The sequence below is a fragment of the Dryobates pubescens genome, chromosome 13, assembly GCF_014839835.1.
Source record: "Dryobates pubescens isolate bDryPub1 chromosome 13, bDryPub1.pri, whole genome shotgun sequence".
Taxonomy (NCBI): domain Eukaryota; kingdom Metazoa; phylum Chordata; class Aves; order Piciformes; family Picidae; genus Dryobates; species Dryobates pubescens.
In genome coordinates, this window is record NC_071624.1 from 32059851 (window position 1) to 32081253 (window position 21403).

At 51.1% G+C, this 21403-nt stretch overlaps 1 protein-coding gene across 2 annotated transcripts in view; it reads right to left on the reverse strand.

The window, feature by feature from the left end:
• Positions 1-20854, reverse strand: part of KSR1 (kinase suppressor of ras 1) — a 61417-nt gene extending 40563 nt beyond the window's left edge. The window contains exon 1 of one of the 2 annotated variants that reach the window (XM_054166308.1): positions 20518-20854. In XM_054166308.1, coding sequence (XP_054022283.1) covers positions 20518-20775 — 258 coding nt within the window. In that variant the 5' untranslated portion in view covers positions 20776-20854. The remainder of the gene's footprint in view (positions 1-20517) is intronic. The other variant, XM_054166307.1, reaches the window with a different exon arrangement.
• Positions 20855-21403: the final 549 nt, after the last annotated feature.

Consider the following 21403-nt stretch of genomic DNA (forward strand, 5'->3'; position numbering starts at 1 on the left):
GCCAACAAATGGAGTAGAAAGAGCTCCTCATGCCTTTGAGAAGATCTCCTGATATCCCTTCCAGGGATTCTGTATTGGCTGAAACACTGACCTGCATTGTGAGAGCACTGAAAGAAATCTGAAGAGCCTCAAGAAATCAAAGGCTTCCATCTCCCTGCCCCACGTAAAGATCAGCCCTGAATAAATCTTTCCTGACAGCTGGGGAAACCTAGGCTCAGATCCTTCCTCTCCTTCCTAATTCTCACACACCCCTAAGCCCATGCAGGACTTCAAGTGCCTGTACAGATAACCTCCTCCAGGATTTTTATGACTGCACTAATGTTATCCTCACACACCTGTAAAAGAAGTCTCAGGCCAGGGAGGCAGGGATCAGGAAACCCAAAACCTGTACCTGTGTGAGCCTGCAGCACAAATAAAGGAGCAGAGCTTAAAGCAACAACAAAACCAAAAAATAATATAAAGCCAGACACTTCCTTCAGCAAGGTCAGGAAGGGAATGACTAATTCTAGGTCCCAGTCATATTCTTGCACTTCCCTTTCCTCTTCATTGCAATCCTCATCCTGCAAGGTACTGAGCACCCCCAGCTCTCAGAGGCAGGGAGGGACTTTGCATGGCTGGCCTGAACACTCCAGCACTTGCTCTGAAGGGACTGGGAGCTCTCAGAGCAAACCTGTGATGAAGCAGTTTTACTGCCCAGGATGCTGTCCCTAATCCCAAAGGGCTTTTCTCACATGTGTCTTCCCCTTACCTTCCTAAGCACCTCTCTTGCACCTTCCACATTCCTGCAGCTTTGATAAAATAAAATACCCTGGCAAACCTCCTGCCTCTTCCATTCCCTCAGGTGCAGGCTGGGGAATCCAGCAGATGAGCAGCTTGCCCTCTGAAGCATTTGAACTTATTAGCAGAGAAGGAAACAAAACACAACACATGCAAATCCTCTGCTTTCTCGACTCAATTATTTGAGCACTTCAAGAGCTCTCCTTCCCCTCCTCCCTCTGGAGCACAAACTTCCCCTCACTGCTGCTGGGCTGGGGGGGAAGAGGTTTAGACAGAAAAGAAAAGGTTGTGCAGGAGCAGGTTGCAGGTCTCAGGGATGCCTCTGCATCCTGGGAAACCTTAGCTAAGAAACCTTTTTCTGTGAGCGCTCCGAACGATTGGCTTTCTGCTGGGAAGAATGGAGCTCTTTTGGCAGGGGCCGGGGTCACATTTCTCTTGTCACAGGCACTGCGTGAGAAAGCTGCCACGGCTCACTGCTCACATTTCGTGTCTCCGGGGATCGCCGGGGCTCTGCCGTGCCGGTTACCGCCTGCCTATAGCAATCGCCCAGGGCTTCACTCCGGAGCTCAAGCACAGGCACAGCGATAAGAGGGGAGACCCCAGAGCCCACATCCCCACCCCACGGACCAGCGCCTTCCTTGTGGCCGAGGACTTTCATCTTGTGCTCACTTAGAAAGCGGAGGGGAAACAGAGCTGCTGACCTAGTGAGAGCTGTAGGAGGAAAAACACACAGGAGACTGACAAGCAGGAACTGGCACATGACAGACAGTGCTGCTCCAGCTCCTTGGCATCAGTCAACAGCCTGGAGAAATTTTAATCAGCGCTTGAAAAATGATCACAGGCAGGTAGAGAGACAACAGGCCACAAACTGCCATCTAAAGCCAGCTAAAAGATCCGTTCCTCCAGTGAATTTCCACAGCGGCTGCAGGCAGCTCTGGTCTCTGTGCCTAGTCAGAGGAGGAGGTGAGAGGTTTGGGGCTGGCTTTGTTCTTTGGTTTTGTTTAAGGGAAGTGCAGTGGCACAAAGACTTGGCTTAAAGCGAGACCCAAGACTTTTCCCTCAAAGTGCTTTTGCTAAGTTCCTCATTTTCAAAGCCTCCCACAAAGCAAATGGAAGGTCTCAAAACATCTTTCTCTAAGGAAGACCTGCACTGAAAGCACTTCACCTCTGCTCGAAGTGGATAATGGGAGGAAATGTGCCAGCTCTGGATGGGATTTCAGGCATCTTGCCTCTCTCCAATTACTTTGTGCAGAATCTGTGAAAAATCCCAGCCTGAGTTTTCACTCCAGGTGGGTCTCTGGAGCAGGAAAGGTCTTGCATTTGCCCCCACTTCCACCCAGACCTCCTGGTCACTCCAAGATTAAGAGATGCCTGCAGGGACATGTCTGCAAAAGGACTTATCCGCTTGTTCACCTCAGCTCCTTAGGAAACACTTCAAAGTACTCCTTCATCACCCCCCTTGCACTGCATGTGCTTCATTAGATCCCTTTTGTGTTAAAGTATCTCCTCTGGTTATCCACTGGAGAGTAGTTCAGCAGCCTCCGGGGCTGAGGATTTCTGCTCGATCTCTTGCTCAGATGGCTGCATCAGAGGAGGGACTCTGCAGAGTGGCAGCCAGCAGAACTGACAAACCCCCCATGACTGCTTACCAGAAAAGAAAAAGCCATTGTAACGAGCTGCATGCTACTTTGTCATGGAAATGTTCCCCTCCTAAGGAGCAGGGCAAAGACAAAGGGATTCTATGTTGTCTTTTTCTGCCTGCGAAGGGAGTTCTGAGCGCTGGACACAAACTCATTCCTGCAACTGTGAGATTCTTCACTGCTGCCAAGCAGCTCTTTGCCATTCTGCAAAGACCACTGCTGGGTTCTTTTTCAGACTCCTTTCATTTACAGTACTGAACCTTTATCTTTCCAAAAGGGCCAGGGATAAGTCAGGCACTGCTGAAGATTCAGCTCCCCTCAGAAAACTGGAACACAACAGGGGAAAGAGTCCCAAAGCCATTGGTACCCTACAGCTCCTGCCAGCTGTGACAGGAAACCACTGCTGGGAGCAATCCCTTCTCAGCTCCACAGTAACAAAGCCTAGAGATGTTTGAGCGATCCAGCAGTGCTGCAGACAGCTTCTTACCATCTCACAGGCACTGAGGCAGTGCCCAGGTACTGCCTTCCTAATATTTGGCTCGTTGGAAACCCAAGCACATCAGCTCTGCTGCCAAAGCTCAGCTGTTCTGAGGATTTCCACAGACACAGCCCTTGCATCTGCTCAGCCACCACGTGATGAGTGAACAGCAGGATTCCCTAAGCATCAGCAGCCTTGCTTTACTATCCAGCTTCTGAATCCAGAATGTCTTAAACCAAAGAACTTCCCCCCTCCATCCCTCCTCCCCAGTCCTGTTTCTCCCCCGTGTTTTGGCAAGGGGGGTTTACAAATCCTGCTGGATTGTTTACAGTACCACCTGAAAAGTGCAAATAATGAGCAGCAGGCTATTATTAGCTCCCCAGCTGTGACCTGCTTCAAAGAATACTGAAGTTATCTGAAACTGATTTCCCAGCTTCACGGACTTCCTCAGCCCAGCGTTCCACGTTCTGGAGTCCATTTCCATAGAGTGCCTGCCAACAAATCCTGCGTGTCCAGCCTTGCCTCTGCAACATTGCCAATCACCTTCTTCAAATGGTAAGAGAAAGGGAGAGGAGTGAACACAGTCACCCCAAAATAGGAAGCTACAGCACACCTCACTACCTGAAGGACTTCTCCCTTCTCCATTACTCAGCAGATGCTCTTCAATCAGTTCGTTTTTAAATGCACCTGCCAAAACCTGGTGTCAGAGGACACAGAGCCTCCCACTGAATTTAGCCAGGCAGTTACTGCTGCTCTCTTGCTTCAGCAGGGAAGAGCACAGCATTTTGAGAGAGCCTCACTGTCTGCAGCTGTAGCCCAGCAGCAGACAGAGCAGTGCTGCTGCAGCTGGCTCAGCAACCACTCCTTTGTTCCTCACCAGAAGCTGACTTCTCCAAGGGCAGGATTCCCAAACATCCTATTCCTTAGCTGCCCTTGAGATCTGCTGCAGTAAAGGGAAAAAAAAGGGCAAATGCACCTCACGAAGGCAAACACTCATTTAACAATGCCACAGCTCTTCAGAACTGGAGTTTCCCCCACAGGTTACAGACACCAGAGCCAAGGCTCCGTGCTCCGGTCTCGCGATGAGACAAATGGAGTTTGCTCCACTGCTAACAGCTCTGCCTCCCCTGAAACCTCTCACCAGCAAGCAGAGGATTCCTGGAATGCATCTGAGTATCCTTGGGGCAGAAGAGGTGAGGAGCCAAGTGAAAGAGGAGGGAAGAAAAAGACAAAACCTAGTTCGTGTTAAAGCTTTCATTTCATTGTGTAAAGATGTCTCTGTTAGCAACAGCCTAAGAAGAATTCAGCATCACACAGCTGGAGAGCCTTCAGCTGCTGGGACACTGCTGGACACCTCTTTCAGCCATCCCTTTGTTAGGTACTAGCATGTGGCACCCCAGGAACAGATTGCCCCAGAGCAGCTAACAGCTTTGCAGCTATCAAAACTCTGGGGTCTGCACCAAACTCTGTTCTAACCAGGGAACCCTTTCAGAAAGGGGAAAAAAGGGTTAAAGAAAATGTACTCCACAGTTGCTATCAATATTCCTGAGAGCTGCCTGCCAGTAGCTGAAGGGATCCTACAGGAAGGCTGCAGAGGGAATCTTCCTGAGGGTGTCTGGAGACAGGACAAGGGGGAATGGTTTGGAACTGAGGGAGAGCAGGGTTAGACTGGAGCTGAGGAAGAAGTTCTTCAGTATGAGGGTGGTGAGACTCTGGCACAGGTTGCCCAAGGAGGCTGTGGCTGCCTCCTCCTTGGGGGTGTTCAAGACCAGGTTGGATGAGGCCTTGAGCAGCCAAGTCCAGTGGAGAGGTGTCCCTGCCCTGATCTCTGAGGTCCCTTCCAACCTCAGCCATTCTGTGACGCTATGAATCAAAGCACAGAGCCCTGAGAGACATTGGCCTGCTGCAGCTTCCCAAAGGACCTCAAATGGACAGGAATTAGTACAGGGCTGGAGGCTTCTGGGTTGTGTGATACTTTTTTCTTTGCTTCTTGCAGTGAGAAGTGGAGGAGAGATGGCTGAGAAAACCATGTGGGTTTGAAAAAAAGTCAGCTATAGGAAATTGCTTAACTGGAATGTGGCAACTTGCCACGTTCTCTGGAAGTGTCTTTCAAACCAGCAAGAGCTTTATTTGAACAAGCTGCCATGAGGCTGCTTTTTGGGACTGCCAGAAAGAGCAAAATGCACTAAACCCACCCTGCTCCAAGTGCTTTGAACCTACAGGGCAGGCTTCCTTATTTCAGCTCTTAAGAGGAGAAGAGCAGAGCTTTGGTGTGTTCTGCCATGCAGTGGGGTCAGAGATTTTCAGCGTGCTCCTCAGTTTTAGAGGATGCTTCCAGAGCCTTGGGCACCAAGGCACCAGCTGCAGGAATGAAAACTCTCTGCTAGCATAACTGGGATTCAGCTGCCAAGTAGAAAGCAGGTCACCCACAGCTCAGCTCTAGAAAGAGTCCTGAAACAATTACAACATCAAATGGAGGCAAGGGATTGCTTCTTTCTCCCTCCTCTAGGGCTGGATATGCCATCAGTAAGTGGGAATTGTGCAAAGTGCTTCCCAGCTCAGCTCTCTTTCCTCCTCTGACAGCAAACACAAACTCACAGGGCTTATCTTGCCAGTCCCAGCTCAGAATCAGGAGCACTAATGTGAGGCAAACTCCCCTGAAGGGCAGTTGCCTTGCCAGGGAAGACAAAGGATAGGAACAGAGCACCTCATGCCTAAGGTCTGAGACAGGTCTCCCACCAGGGAGCTCTCATGCCACATCTCACAATGAGCACAGCACACCTGAGGAATCACTTCTCCTAAACACTCCTGGTTCCCCAGTGCAGAAGAGCTCACACGCCTCGTGGATTCACTGCTCGCAGAGGGCTGATGCAGGGAACTGCTCTGAAGCAGAAGAATGGTGGTGCAGAAAGGCTTTGCAGGCTGACACAGATTGCAGTGGGTTGGAAGGGACCCTCAGAGGTTTATTTATTGCCTTTTTCCTGAGTTTGTTTTGCAGGCACTGAAGTGAGCTACGTGCATGAGCTCCCCTGTTTCGCTCTGCTATCAAACTGCTGCTCACTTGCTGGTTTCTTGGCCTGTGTGTTGAATGAGGTTTTGTACTGGAGCAGCTCTCCTTCCTTCCTACTCCCCCTGCTACTCTGCAGGGACATCAACAGAGGAGTGAGGCAACAGGAAGAGCAGGAGTCACCCCTGCAGAGACAAAGCAGGATGTGACCCCTGGTCCCTAAATAGGGCACAACTGGTCAGACTGTGGCATCCAAACTGGTGTCTCCCTAAAGGAAAGACCATTTAATGACATCAGTGGTGTTTGTAGGAGGGACTTAATTATTAACTGCAAAGACCTTAAATTAGTGGCTGTTCTGATGGACTCTTGCTAAACAAAGCTCAACCACTGCTGCTGCATGGAGCCTCAGCTCTGCTCACCTTTGATCTTACAGAGTGTTGGTGCTGCTCCCAGCACAGAGCATCCAGCTGCTGCAGCCTCTGTGCTCTGCTGGCATGGGACAGAGTGTCTGCAAACCTGTGTGACCTGTTTGTTCAGCTCAGAGGCTACCCTTGGCAGCTCAGCCTGGGCTGCCCTGCTAAACTTCACCTTGGAGCTGGGCAGCCTCTGCCACCGGTGTATTTCCAGGAGCTGCCTGACCCCCGTTTCCCAGGGCAGCAGACAGATTACTGCCTGCAGAGAGGCAATGAGGGAATTACCATGAGGTAGGCTCATCTCCAAGCACAGGTCCTGAGCTGGACAAAGCACCTCTTCAGCCTCACACCTAAACCCTGCTGTGCTGGTGTGTTGAGGGAGGCTTTCCTGCTAGCAGCCGAGCACCCGCGCCGACGCTGGCTCTGGTTACCATCAGCTGGCTGCTGCTGGGACTGTAGCAACCCCAGAGGTGGCACCACAACGCTAGAACGTCATCCTCTGAGGGTAGTGATTCACCCAGTTCAGCCCCTTTAATCTCCAGTCTAGGACACCATGCCAACAACTTTGGAACGTGCCTGCCTTCAAAGCCAGGGCCTTGGGTGATCTTCCCTGGGAAGGATTTCTAGTAGTATCCTAGACAGTAAAAAACATTGCAGTTAAGATGACTTAGCCCAGTTAATGGTAGGTAGGATGGCTGAGCTCCAGAGCAGGCAAACCCACAGCCCACAAGAGGCTCCTGACAGCAGATCTCATTGCTCAGGCTGTTCAGAGCCTGCCAGGACCACCACAGTCTGACCCCCAGCCTAGCAAGGTAGTTCTGCAGATGTTTTATGCAGCTATGCCCTAGCTCAGGAGATCAGAGGCACAGCTATGAACTGTACCCAACACATCTCTACAAAGTAGAAAGAGAAGCTTCCACCACCCCTTGCAGATCAGCCCTCCTTGTGCATCAGTTCTACTTGGGAGAGACCTTAGTTTGTTATAGCTGGGTGCTGAAGCAGCTTCTTGCAGTGCTGCAACTCCAGCTTGCTTTTCCTGTTCAGCAGAAACAGCTTCTGCATGAAGCTAAGCAAAGCTGAGCTGGAGCTTGTTTTTGCTTTCCAAGGGTATATGCTGTGTGCTGGAAAGGAGCACCTCTCACCAGGCTGACTCTGGGCTACAATAATAACTGGAAATGAACTCTGGACCATCGGCTCCCAGCCACTCTGGGTTGGATCACGTTGCATAAATAATAGCCAAGCCTGGGGGAGGGGAGCGCTGGTTCAGCGACAGGAGCAAACCTGCCTTCTGCTGCTACTCTTCCAAGGCTGCACAAAGCTTCAAGCTAGCAATGATGTGTTTGAAACCAACGAGCACAGCAGCGAGAGAGGGGAAACTTTTGGGTTACAGCACAGCTGGAAGGAAAGGGAGCAGGCTAGAAAGCTACACACTGCATAGCTTCACCCGAGCCTGACCACTGAGAGCAGCAGATAAGCTGTCAGGAGGGTGCTTCAGGTACCCACTCCACATAAGCAATGCCAAGGCTCCATGTTCCTCACAGCCATGCCATCTGTAATGCCACTCTGATGTGAGAGTTGCAATGCAACAAACATGCAGAGAAGTCCTTTCTTATCCCAGCTTCCACACTGTGCTGTCTCCCAAACACTGGACAGCAGCAGGACTACGAGCAGTGTGTCTCAAAGGCGTCTGCCCCAGCTGCCTGCCAAGACAGGTTAGAAGGTCTGTGGCTGGCAGCAGTGCTCTCAAGAGCAGGCTGAGTGCTGTCAGTGCCTTCAGCTGTGAGCGTAACCTGCTCAGCTTTCACTTAGGAGCCTTCAAGCACTCCCTTCTTGTCTTGGGGCATCCTGGAGAATAAAAGAGCAGGGTTGAATGCAGAGGGGAACTGTAGAGAGCACAACTTCTCACCCCAGTTCTTCGTTCTGAGCAGCCTTTCAAGGCATGCAGACACATCCACACAGCCAGAGTGTAAATTAGTCTCTTCCTTCACCAAAGGCTCAGGACAATGGCGATCTCCAACAGGAGACAATGACCTGCTAAACTGTCCGTTGGTCTCTTGTGGGGAGGGAGGGTTCCAAGACCTCCCTGGACACCATTTCCTGAAGTGCTGAAGTTAAACATCTGCGCTCAGCCAGTGAAAGAACGCATGGCTCGGGTAATGGCAGGGTCACTTTGCTACCTGCTATTCTTGATTCCTCACTATCCTCATAGTTCATTATCAGCCTCAGGAAAGGGTTCAAGCTCTTTAAAAAGAAGGCAATGCAGAGGAAGGCCTCAGGAGTAATTGGACTTGAAAGCATTGCTGTAATCATTTCTGTGGCGGAGACTTCAAAGCTAGGTGTGAACAAACGAAACCTTTCCACAGACGGCATGGCCCCATGAGTGATGCAAGAGGATGAAGCTGGAAGTTCTCATCCCATGGTGTTGTAACCATGGTAACAGCTCTTCATCCTTGTGCACTGGTGTTGAGATGTAGTAAGCTCCAACTTTTTGATCTGGAAGCATCAGGCTTCTGAGGGCAGGGAGGCTTTTTGTAGGCATGGCTGCACGTTGGAGAGCAGCAGCGGAAGCAGAGCTGCAGACAGGGCTCTGCCAATGACCACATCTCCCTTTAAGTCCAGTTTTAAACATTGTACAAGGCAACACCACCAGGTTCTGTGCTTGTGCAGCTAAAGCCTGGACAATTCCTGCATCAACATTTGCAGATCTGATGCTGAGGGTAAATCAGTCTAGGATGTGCTGCTTTCACATGTGCACAGGACAAGTACAATCAGGGTAAAGCCTCTGGCCTGATATCAGGTATGGCCTTCAGCAGTGTGTCAAATGTCCTCACTCCATACACTCAGCTGAGATTTGTGCTTCAAAATGAGGGCACATTACTGTCCTCTGTTCTGGATCAGATCACAAAGCTTCAGCTGAGTTGTCTTTCTCTACCTCAGCACTGTGAAGCAAGTGAAGCAAGACACCACCAAGAACCTGCAAAACTATTCATTTAAATCCTAGACTGGAAGGAATTTGAGAGAAGCAAGGAAGCCAAACTCATCTTCAGAGGTACTTGGTAATTTTCCAGTGACAAATGGAACCTGAGCTGCATCTACAGCCTGCACCCCAAGTGTTAACACACCCAAGCTTATGCTGATTGTAAATACCAAATAAGCATAATAAACACCTGGAATAAGGTTTCCACAGCTCTGATTATGTATCTTCCAACTGCATTTCACTAGAGGCTATGTAAACAATGGATGGAAGACAGTTAGTGCTATAAACTTACAGCTCCGCCTGGGTGGAGGCAGGGGGGGATCCTCCCATGCTGGGGCTCTCTCAGAGACTGGGAGCTGATCTGGGAAGCAGTCATGTTGCTGAAACAAGCACCTGACCAGATCAAAAAGGAGGTACCTTGCAGCTGTAAAATTTTCACCCCCTTAAGGGACAGGTGAAACAAGGCAGAGAAAGAAGCCTTCTGCACTCCAAAACCCATCCACCTTCTCACTTTGTTATCTCTGCTGTTTGAGTGCTGCCTTTTACTCCCTTGCCTGCTCAAAACCCACTCAGTTTACATCAGACCAAGTCTGAAGCAGCACTTTTGTTTAAATAGGTGGAGCTTCAAGTGAGAGTCAAGGCCACGTTGTTTAAGGTATTCAACCTTGAAAGGCACTTAGGAAAGAACTGAGCCAGCAGAGACTAGAGCTAAATTCAGCCCTTACCCTAGTTCTGAACTGCTTCGACTCCTTTCTTTTCAGCACAGTCACACTGGGTTCCTACTGCTGTGAAGGGAAGTGGGCTCACATAGCCTGACACTCATCTCATGTCAACTGGGTAACCCCAAGGAACACAAGTGGGGTCCCAAGTGGAAGCCAGCTGCACACTTTGCTGCAGATATGTCACTTACATGATACCTTTAGCAGACCAAATGTTCCATCAAGTGATACGGCTGTAAATAATTCACCAGCCACCCCATAACACTTGATTAAAACCCACTGAAAGAGGATCTAATTAAATTGTCTCTGGCAGAACAGATAATGATATGATGACTGTTCAAAAGCAGATGGCAAGCAGCAGCTCATCAGAACATGAGGACATCATTGAGAAGAAGGTAGCTTTGTCTCTGTTGAGCTGTGGTGATCTGCACCTGTCTGATGCTGCCTGCTCTGGAGGTCATTCCTTCATTCTGCCTTTGGGCATCTGAAGTGACAGCAAGAGGACTGACTGTCCTCAGGAGTGGCATTTGGGCACCTGGAGAGCAAGTACCTAATCTCTTAGGCAAGCAGGCTGGAAAGCATTTACTGCATCTTTAGCAGCAGGCAGAGCTGGGAAGTGCAGCAGTCATGGAAGTGCCAAGCTGTTTGAGGAAGGTTGTGTAGAGGACTGCTGGTGGCAGGCAAGCCAGTAATGAGCTCAGCACTTGGTAGCTTCACAAAAGTTGACCACCACAGCAATGCTCAAAGGCATTTAAGAAGAAATACAACCTGCTGCTGTCAGCTCTGCAGCCCTCTCACCAAAACCTGGCTGCCTCAAAGCCAGATGTTGAGTCCCTCAAGTCACCCTTCTTGGCACAGCACCTCAACAGGACACTGAGAAATGTGACAGTGAAACGCTGCAGGCAGGATCTGCCCCTTCCCTATGGAACAGGGCAAAGGCAGCTTGGCCTCAGAGAGCAAAGCAAAGAGCAGAGCCGCAGCACTGCCTGCCGCTGCCAAAGCACTCCCTGCTCCCCTCAGCTGGAAGCCCTGGGTTGTGAGGTGGCCATTCACTTCAAAGCTCTTCTCCTCAGACCTCAAACTAGTTATTCTTGGCAACTGAGGCCACTTGAAGAAAATGAGGAAAGAACACATCAGTGGAACTGGAGCATGCCGTGGCAGCTGGCACTGCTGGAGAGTCAGTTGCCATAAGAATCAAAACCTAAATATTAGTGGCAGCCTAGCAGAGTTCTTGCTTAGCTCTTGCTAAGTTAGCTGTGCCTCCAGTTATAGACTGCCAGATGACAGCTGATAAGGACCATTTATGCTAAGAGGGGATTTCTGCATTCTACATCATTATGAAAAACCCACAAAAGCAGGGCCATGTCTCCACAAATGCTGTCTCAGCACAAAGCCAGCCACTGGTTCAGTGCAGGAGCTAAAGACCTTTGGCTTTACAGCAGCTCTCCTTGCTCCTTCCAAGCCTTCCAACCACTCAAGTCACAAGCCAGGACTTGCAAATGTCCCAGGAATTTGGGGTGCACTGAGAGGTGCCCTACAGAAACTCTGCCTCTCTACACCCCCCACAAAATGCCAGCAGTACAGCAGTGCTTAAATCAGGCCTGGAGCAGTCAGCCAGTGGTTCTACAAAGATCACACCTGAGCCACAAAGCAAGACCAGAGCAGTTTTAACACACACACAATGTCCTGCCCTAATACAAATGGGCTTGACAAGCCCTTTGAGACCTACTCTGCCATCTCTCCCAGCTTAGTTGTGTGAGCAAATGCTGGGAGTCTTTGGTGTTTGTGCTCACCTTGGCTTACTTCAACACCATGACCTCCTTCCTCTTACAGACACCATTGTGTTTCAAAGGAAAAAAGAGGAAAAAAGACAAAAAAGAAACCTTTATTTTGCAGAGGGAGCAGGTTGAAAGCCTATGCAAATGTCCCCATAGGGCCCAGTCTCCTGATAACAATACCTGTGTGTTTTACTCAGCTGTGTCCTTAAAGCACAGGGGAATAGACAAGGGCAGAGCTTCCAGAACTCACCAAGACGGGGGTGGGGGTGGGAATACTGCATCTGATCTGCACTGAGTTTGATTCTGCTGCCTGGTGCTGCTCTGAGGCTCTCGGAATGCTCTCTGTAGGCATTCTGGGAGAGTTCAAGGCAGAAGTTTTCACAAGAAATGTTTGACTTTGTGGAAAGTTTCAGTTTTGGTCAGAAAGACAAAAGGCTTCACAAGCTGAAGTGTTTTGCTTGGCAGATGAAGAACGGTTTTTCAAGAGGGGGATGTCTACAAACGTCAGGAAGCTTTAAACAACAAACTCTGAGGACTTCTGCTTATTTCAGCAGGGCAAGCGTGTCCCAGAGCAGGAGTTAGTCCTCTAGCCTGCTCCAAGAGAAAGAGCAAAGGCTGCTCTGCAAGGTGAAAACTCTTACTGGAAAATTCTCTGTGCTTTAAGGATGGGATGGGAGGAAGCAGGCACGGAGGGGATCTCCTAGAGCAGCCCAAGGGGCACTGACACACTTCTTCCAGTAACTGTCCTGCTGACAGATCCACTCACCCCCCCTGCCTGATGTATTCAGTGGTGATGCCTGCTTGAACTCAATCTCCAAAACATTATATCTTCTTTCCAGCTTATTCAGCACAAATAAAACCTCGCTCTGGAACCTGCAAGCCTCAACAATAGCCCTCCCCACACACACCCCCCCCAGCAATGAGCAGCTCAAAACTTCCTTTCTAAATTTAGACTGCTTCAAACAGAAGTGAAAGTTCTTTGACACATCAACAAACCTTTGCTGTAGAAGCACATCAGGAGAGTAGAACTGGGCAGGAAAGTGCTCACCTGCCCTCTTCAACATACTTGCAAAAGGCTTCTCAGGGGTTTTCAGGGACCCAGGCTCCTGGCTGCCTTCTGAACCCCGTGGTCAATTACCTGTTTTGGCAGCTCAGACCAGACCAGGGCCTGGATCTGCTGCATCCCAGCAAGATTCCTCAGTGAGATGTTAATTACTGCTCTAAAGTGGATCTCACAGCTTCTGCTATTAGAGCTCTTCCATATGGCATAACTAATAATCATCATATCAGAGACATTCTGTAAGCCCTGATCAAAGCACCATTCCTTATTCCACTGATAGTGTCCTGTGATTCTTCTGTGCTTCCCCAAGATGCACTCAGTACAAATTAGGTTTTCTCTCTAGCCAGAAAAGGGATGACAAAGCCTTGCCCTCTGTTCACTCTAGGCAGAGGATGCCATGGGCTGGGATTCACCTCCAGCTCTCAACACTCTCCCCTCCAACCACCTCTTCAAGTATAACCAGAAAAACACCTGAAACTCCTTGGGTTCTTCACTGCCAAAAAACAACACAAGAGGAAGCTCTCTCTTCCCCCACCCCCATTCATTAAAGCATGGAAAGTGTACTGGAGTCACAGCCATCCAGGCACACATTCTGCACACACACTGAGGTGCCCAAGTCCATGAGACTTGCATCTTCCATCTACCTACAGCCCCAACAGCTCAGACTGGAGACACTTGTGCTGCACTTAGAGAAAGATGAACAAAAGGCTCTCAGGCTGGGCTGTGATGCACACATGCCCAGAGAGATCACAGGGAAGCCAAGGTTTGAGTTTCCACTTCAGGAACATTCCAGGGCTCAATTTAAACAGCTGCTGCAAAAAGCAGGCTCACAACACAGACAGGGAGCTCAGCCACAGGACTGGTGCCTGTCAGTGAGCACAGGTTCAGGTGGACACTGCAGCTGCAGCAAGGATTGCTTCATGTTCCTTGGAGTGTGTGCAGTGGGAGTACAGCTGGGCTGGGACATGCCTCTGGGACCTGTAGGTGGCACAGAGTTCTGTGCAGCTCTGGTTTAAGGCAAAAGACACATCTGACCACCTCTTTGGTAGCTCTCAGCTGTCCTCCCACCCTATCAGCAACACAGAGTTTCTCTAGTTTAACCTAGGACTGATCCTGTCTGAGATTCTGGGGGCATGGATCACACCTGAGCCATGCCAGTAAGGAATAGCTGCAGTCAAAGCCAACCCAGACTGCCCAAACTGTTTCTTAGTGCTAGTTTTTGACTGGCTTCAGGCTGCCATCAAGAAGCAGGAGTGACTGTGACACTGCTATGCACAACTGCTCACAAGTTATGTCTTGGAAGAACAACCCTTTTCTTGTGGAGCAGGTGTGCCTGCAGATTGGAAGAGCCTCCATCCCCACCCCCCTCAGCCTGCTGCCTGTGGCAACACTGCTGCTGGTGGCATCAGCCCTGTGGGATTTCTCCATGGGAGCAAGAAATGAGCAGGGAGGGAAGTCTGCAGGAGATGGCTGAGTCAGTGTCTCTGGGTGTTGTCATCTGTACATCATTCTGTGCCTTTCAGCACAGCAGCAATCTAGCCAATACATTCTCCAAGCCCCAGCCCAGTGAGGGAGCCAGGTTGGCTTTCAGGACAATTTTCCTTTTCAGGAAAAAGACTAAAATACAATAACTCCCTAGGGGTGAAAAGAAGCCTAAGGAATCTCGGCCTTAAAGGGAAGGTGAGGGCTTATCCCTCAAGCAGCTGAAGGATTCCATGGCCTATGCTGCAAATAACCATTTTGAGCTTAAATTTGGTGTGCCACACAACTTCTTCTGTTAGGTGTTCCTCTATTTATGAACAAAGCCAGGTGAGACGTTTGTGTACCACCAGGCTGAGTCAGAGCTGTAAATGTGTCACTAGTGTGCAGCTGTAACCCTAACCGGGGTTTTCCTTGGGTGAAATGCAGTTAACAGCTAGCACCTGAACTTGAGAGCCAGCCCAGCCCTGCTCAGGTGGTATCTGTGCAAGTTGGTGACATCCATGGCTTGAGCCAGCTGCAGCTGAGCTTCAGGCTGGGCTGCTTCACCGATTAGATCAGTTCTGAAGGTGCACTAATATCAGAATCAGGCACTGGGGCTGGCCTGGCACGACAGATTGTGGGTTCCTGTTACTGCTGCAGGCACGTACATTGCATACTGAGGGCTCAGCTCCAGGCTCCGCTGAGCTGCTGCTTTGGAGTTCAGCTGCTGCTGCTAAGGGTCTCCAAGCTGAGTCTGCGTGAAGATGAGTGGGAAGAGTCCTGGTTTAACATAACCCAGTGACCACACAAGTGGTCTTTAGAGAGAGAAATGCAGCACAAAGCCTTGCTCTGATCCTTCCTTTCTTGCTTCCCAGTCAGTGCATCATAGAATCCAAACCAAGAAATACACACAGACCTTGAGAGAAAACTGAGGACTCTCTTGTCTTATCTTCATCTTGATGACAACCTACTCATCACAGCTTGTCCTGGAAACTCCAGTTAAAACACTGCTGCTTACTTTTTGTGTCATCATTTATAGCAAATCAGTGGTAGGAGATGAGCTAAATTCCATCATGATGTGCAAGTTCTCATCATATACAGAGACAAGCTGTCCCAAAGAAGATGCCTACACACTTGAAAATAATATAGATCTCCCTCCTTCCCAGTCAAACAACCTCTGCTGCAGCCTATCTCCCACAAACAAGTGCACAACTTTCAGAGATCCTACAGAAAAGACACTTTTAAGCAAAACAAATGTGTTGCATCTATGCAAAAAGCAAGATTAAGTAAGAGTCTTTCTTCTCTTACATAAGAGCTGCTGGGAAAGGAAGTCTTCAGCTGAACAAGGCCCACAAACAAGTGGCTACAGGTTGCAGTTTGGCCTGAAATATTCACTACTCCCACCTCATGCAATTTACAAACAGAAAGTCTTCCTTCCCTTGTGCATGCCACATGCCCAACTTCCAGTCTGCAAGTCTGGGCAGTTATCATCCCTCTTCCTCTCCTCTCATGCCTCCCCTCATTCTCAAAGCATTTGTTTCTGCTTAGAGGTTGCTTGGTAGGAGATAAGCATTCTCTGGCCAGATTGCCAAACGACTGGAGATAACGCCGCAGCAAGTTCAAACACATTGGATCCCCAGGTGTCAGTCAGCCAATATGAAAGGGTGACCTGTGGAGCAGCAGAGCAGCAGACTGACTTGTTTGTGACACAGCACTGCTGCAGTCAGGCTTCTCAGCCGGTGCTTTAGTTAACAGAAGCCACTCCTGAGGCAGAAGCCAAAGTGATCTTTACACCCAGGGCCAAGATCATCTCCATCACACAGTCCCCTCAAAGAGCACTGAGGACAGTTTTTCCTAGGAACAGGAACAATGTGTGCCACCACCCCTCCCCAGCACTCCCACCATAACCAGTGAGGAGACAGCTTCATGCCAGAAACACTGCAGTTAGCTCTTGTGATGCAAGAGCCGAGGTAGAGAAACACATCTGAATACACTGTAGGTCTCGGTTCAGCCTGGTCCTGCCTCAGCTTTGCTGCAGTTAAAAATGGCAGGGGAAGAAAGAAAGGAAAAAAAAAACCCCAAAGGTGGCCCAGTTAGTCTGGTAATTGCCACACTTCTCCAAACCTGCTCTGCTGTTCCCAGCAGAAGAGACTGAGGAACCACAGGGACTTCCCCTGCAGCCAGCACACAGGGCTGTATTTTCCTTCTCACCTCCAGACTGCCATGGGCTGCAGCACAAAATGTTCCATGGGCTCCACTACTACAGATGTCAAACCCAGCCCCATTAGCAGCTTCCTAACCAAACCCAGAAACACTGCTTTTACAAAGAACTGCAGCTTGCAGTAATATGCTTCTGATTTTGCACAAAACAGCTTAAGAGTCATGCAAGGGATTAGTGCAAGAACAGAGTTACAAGACTGACAGAGCTGTTTCCTTCCAGGGATGCTTGGTGCAACACTGAATGCTCCCCACATGGCAAGACCCTTTTTGCTCTCCTACATACAGGTTACAGTTAGCAGCCTTTTCCATTTCAGTTTTGCAGTTGACTTGAGAAATGAGTAAACCTGCTAGGACAGAACTGAAAGCAAGCCACCGAGCAAAGTGTTGGGTAGAAAGAACACTCAAGCACTTATTTGGTAGAACATATAATTAACAAACACAAACCAAAACCCCAAACCCAAGACCCTGTGGCACCAGAGGACCTGCTCTGCTAATAACCAAACTAACTCAGGCTGCTTTCCACTCAAGGGAAACTCCCTGCCCTTCTAAGAAAGGGCCCTCCTACATCTGAAACAGGGTCAGCTCATGTGAGGCATCTACACTCAAGGCATTCTTTGCAAGCAATTCCCAGAGCCCTTTCTGTCCCCACTTCTTTCTGTATGACAGAAGGTTCACCCTGCGCTCATCTGAGCCTCTCTGAGAGCTTATCTTTACCTGCCAAGGACCCCGTTTGAAATCTTCATCTACCATGAGCATCATTTCCAGAAGACCTTATACACAAGAGGAATGAGGAAGGGCCTAGAGCTCTTCAGCCAGTTGGGGCTCTAAGTGTGCACTCAGATACCTTCAGTGAGGTTGAGGTTCTCTCCTGTGAAGCAGACACATTAAGGAGCACACAGGATACATGGCAGCTGTCCAAGCTGTGAACTGGCACAGAAGGAAGTGGTGCCAGCAGGACCATGCTGTAGCAAAGGCATTTAGATGAACCTGCACTGCTGTTTTAGGCTGTTGGCTCCATTCACATCACAGCTACTTTCAGAACTTCACTTCAGGGCTGTGCTAACCTTGGGATGAGAAATGGCAATGAGCACAGGCTGCCGGCTGAGCAGGGGTGGAGGTTAGACAGCCAGGTCCACCTGGCAGCATCCACCCACAGGCAGGGGTGCTCTGAAGGCCTGCAGTTCACTGATGGAGGAGACAGTGTTCAAGGAGATGTCTCTTCACCTATGAAGTGCACAGTTTTGACACCACAGAACTAGACACTACAGAACTTGCAGAGATGCAAGAGCTATGCACAATACTGAAGCTTCCCTGCACTTTTTTTCCTTCAAATAGGAGCAGAAAGGGAGATCAATAAGCTGATTTTTGACTGGGATGGGATGGGGCTCCCTCCCTTCCTCCTACACATTGGATTTCATTCAGATCACATAGGTGCAGCCTCAGGAGCTACTTCAGCTTCCAGTCGAGTCCCCTCCTTTCCCAAACACTTCCTGCTTCCAATTTGCTGCTTTTATCTATCCCATGTTTTATCATTTCCTTGTGGCTTTACCAGTTACACTACTGCAGCTCAGTTTCCATAGTTCTTTTTCCATGATTCAGTTTCCATTGCCCTTTTTCCATGATTCAGTTTCTGCACAAGAGCAGAGGACAGGTGTGGATTCAAACCCAAAGCACGGAGGACCCTCCCAGGACGGCAGCTGTACCACTAAGTCGTCACTAATCACCATCTACAGAGCCATTCACCGACTCAAGGCCACCCAGAGAGCCACAGCACCGGAGATCCCTGAGCTTCTGGTGACACTGCTGACCCTGGAGGAGCTGCCCACAATCTGTCCAGGGTTGTGCACTACAGCCAAGCTAGCATACAGCTAGCTCCATACAGCTAGCTCCATACAGTCCCAGGGCATCTCTCCACTGATGCAATGCGATGGGCAGAGGCAGATGGCCACACAACGTTTCTGACAGCTCGCCCAGGCACACTGACGGCACCTAAGGACTCTGGCAGCTCATCACCTGCAGACAGTGCTGCTGCCCACCACCCTCAGGTGCACTGAGGGAAATTACAACTGGGGGATGCAAACACAGACCTTCATCTCTGCAGGCTGTCCTCTGCATCTGCAGCCCGGCACAGGGAGGCAAGCACAAGGCTGGGGCTACGCTTGACAACTCCTTTTGGGACAGGCAACCGAACAGAGCAAAGGCCACACAATCCATACCCATGCCCAAAGCTTCCCACGTTGGCAGAGACCCAGCACTTGGTTGAATTCCCAGAGAACTCATTCCCTGGACTGTGCATCAAAGAGCACAGCTCTTTTTCAGCTAAGATTTTTTCCTTATCATAAATTTTATGATCATCAGTGACTGTGGCACCAACTTGCTGGAGCAGATAAACGTTTAAGAGGAACGAATGCACACGCCCAGCAAATACCACCAAAGCTTTTACTGCTCTGAGAAGAACCTGAAGATGACAGCAGGCCTTTATGCTGGGGGGATGAAGGCTTCTCTTCACAACAGGTCCACCAGCAAAGTCCTGGTGGTTCATTTTCCACACTGATGCTGACTGGCATTGTTTGAACATTAAAAGAGACATCAATAAGGGTCACCAAAAGCCTACACAAATATTGTTCTGTAAAGAATAGCCTTTTGAAGGCCATTTGGAGGTGGCAGGAGGGGAAAAGAGTGCTATAAATCAAAAAAAAATTAAGAAGAAGAAAAGAAAAACAAACAACAAAACCAAACCACACAAAACAAACCAACCAAACACACACACAAAAAGGCAGAGGAAGAAGAAAGGAAGAATGATAGATTCCCAAGAGGTTGTGCCAAAAGCTACCTACCACCTATTGTTTCACAATTTTTTTCCCAACCTTCAGCTCTCATGTGATGGATTTTGCAGCATCTGTGCAGGTTACAGCTGCACTGTTGCAATGATCCTGCTTCCCGCAGGCCCAGCACGCCAGCTCCACAGCCTCCAGGATTAGGCTGCAGAACAGGACCATTCCTTCCTTACCTGAAACTTCCCTCAGAGAAAGGGGGGTGGGGGGGTTATTGTTTACTCTGCTTACAGCAACCCTACCTGCACTCAAGGTAAAATGAAATGTGATGGAAATATCTAAAGGTCAAAATAAATCTGCATTCCCTTTCCAAACACTTATTGCAGACTAGAGTATGGATTCGGGCTTCCTCTGAAAGCACCACAATAGCACACATGCTTTGCGCTTAAAGAGTTTCCTATGATCGCTCTAAACAGCAAAACATCTCTCCAGCCCTGACTGCCGTGCCGTTTGTCAGCCACGCCAAGGGAGCCAAGCCGAGATGAGCGACCCGGGGGACAGAGCCAGGCCTGGAGCAGAGGGCAGGACCCATACGAAGCAAACATCAGCGACCCGAGGAGGAGCGTGAGCCTACCCAGCCTCCCAGGACGAGTGATGTGGTGACCCACCCTCTGCTGGAGAGCCTCAAGTCACCTCTGCTCCCCGCCTCACCTCCCTGCAGCGACACCGGAGCCCTGCCACGGGAGCCGGGGCCGCACGCAGCTCTCCCTGCCCGCCTGACAGCTCCGACCGCCCCACGGCCGCCCCGGGCAGCGGCACCCCCGGCCTGCCCGGCGCTTCCCCGCACCTGTCCTGCTCCGCCCTCACCTCCCCGGGAGGGATGGGGACAGCCCTGCCACGGTCAACCTGGCCCCGCAGCCCAGCCAGCGAAGGGGCTGAGCCACTACTGCCAGGGCTGCAGCGGGGATGGGGCTCCCTCCCTTCCTCGTACACCCCCCTCCACCCGGGGCAGAAGAGGGGCAGAGGCTGCCTTACGGCCCGGGCACCGGCGAGGGTGCGCGGCCCCCGGTGCTAAGGAGAGCGCCGGGGGAGGGGGCAGGCCCGGCGGCTCCGGTGAGGGGCAGGCCTCGGCCGCCGGTGCTAAGGGGAAAAGGAACCGCGGGGCGGTAGCGGGGCTCCCCTCCGGCCCCACGGCGGCTGCCCGGCCCCGTACCTCCAGGGTGCGGATCTCCTGCTGGGTGAGGTCGTTGGACGCGGCGCACTTGGTGCGGAGCCCGCGCAGGTTGGAGAGGGAGATGTCGATGAGGTCCTGCAGCAGCCCGCACTGCTGCAGCGTGCTCCGCACGGCCGGCAAGCCCCGCGCCGCCGCGCCCGCCCGGGGCCCCGCGCCGCCGGCCGCCGCCGCCTCGCCGCCGCTCCGCTCCTTCCTCTCCAGCATGCCGGCGGCTCGCAGGGCAGCCGCTCTATCCATTCCTCGGCATCAGGGAGGCCGGGGAGGAGAGGCGGCGGCGGCGGGGGGAGCAGCAGGGAGGAGGGCGGGCAGCCGGCGGTTCGCTCCGCCCCGCCTCTCCTCTCCTCCCCGGGCAATTACCGAGCATTAACATGCACGGCGGCGAGGCACCGCGGGCGCTGCTCCGCCTCCCCGCCCCGCCGGCTCCCTCTACCCCTCTCGGCGCCCACCGCAGCTCCTCACCACCTCCTTCTGCCCGCCTCAGCCCTCCCTAGCCCTCCCGCAGGTACGGCAGCACTCGCAGCTTGCCCTAGAGACGCCCGCAGCCCTGCTTCACTGAAGGGAAAAGGGTCAGGGGCAGCTCTGGGCTCGGCCAACCCAGCCGGGAGTAAGAGGACACGGCTGGCTGGGACAGCGTCTGGCTATGGGCGAGGGCTCCTGCCAAACCTTTCACTCGGCTTGGGGCTGGGACGAGCGCTGTGCCGAGCACGAGAGACATCCACCTGCCTGCAGACACTGAGTGCCGCAAGGACCTGAACGTCTGGAGCTTGCAAACAGCATCAGAAGGGCGCTGTGTGTGGAGAGCCAGCCCACAGCAGCCCCTTGTACATTTCCCCATGGGCTGGTCAGTTTCAGCCATGGCACGGCT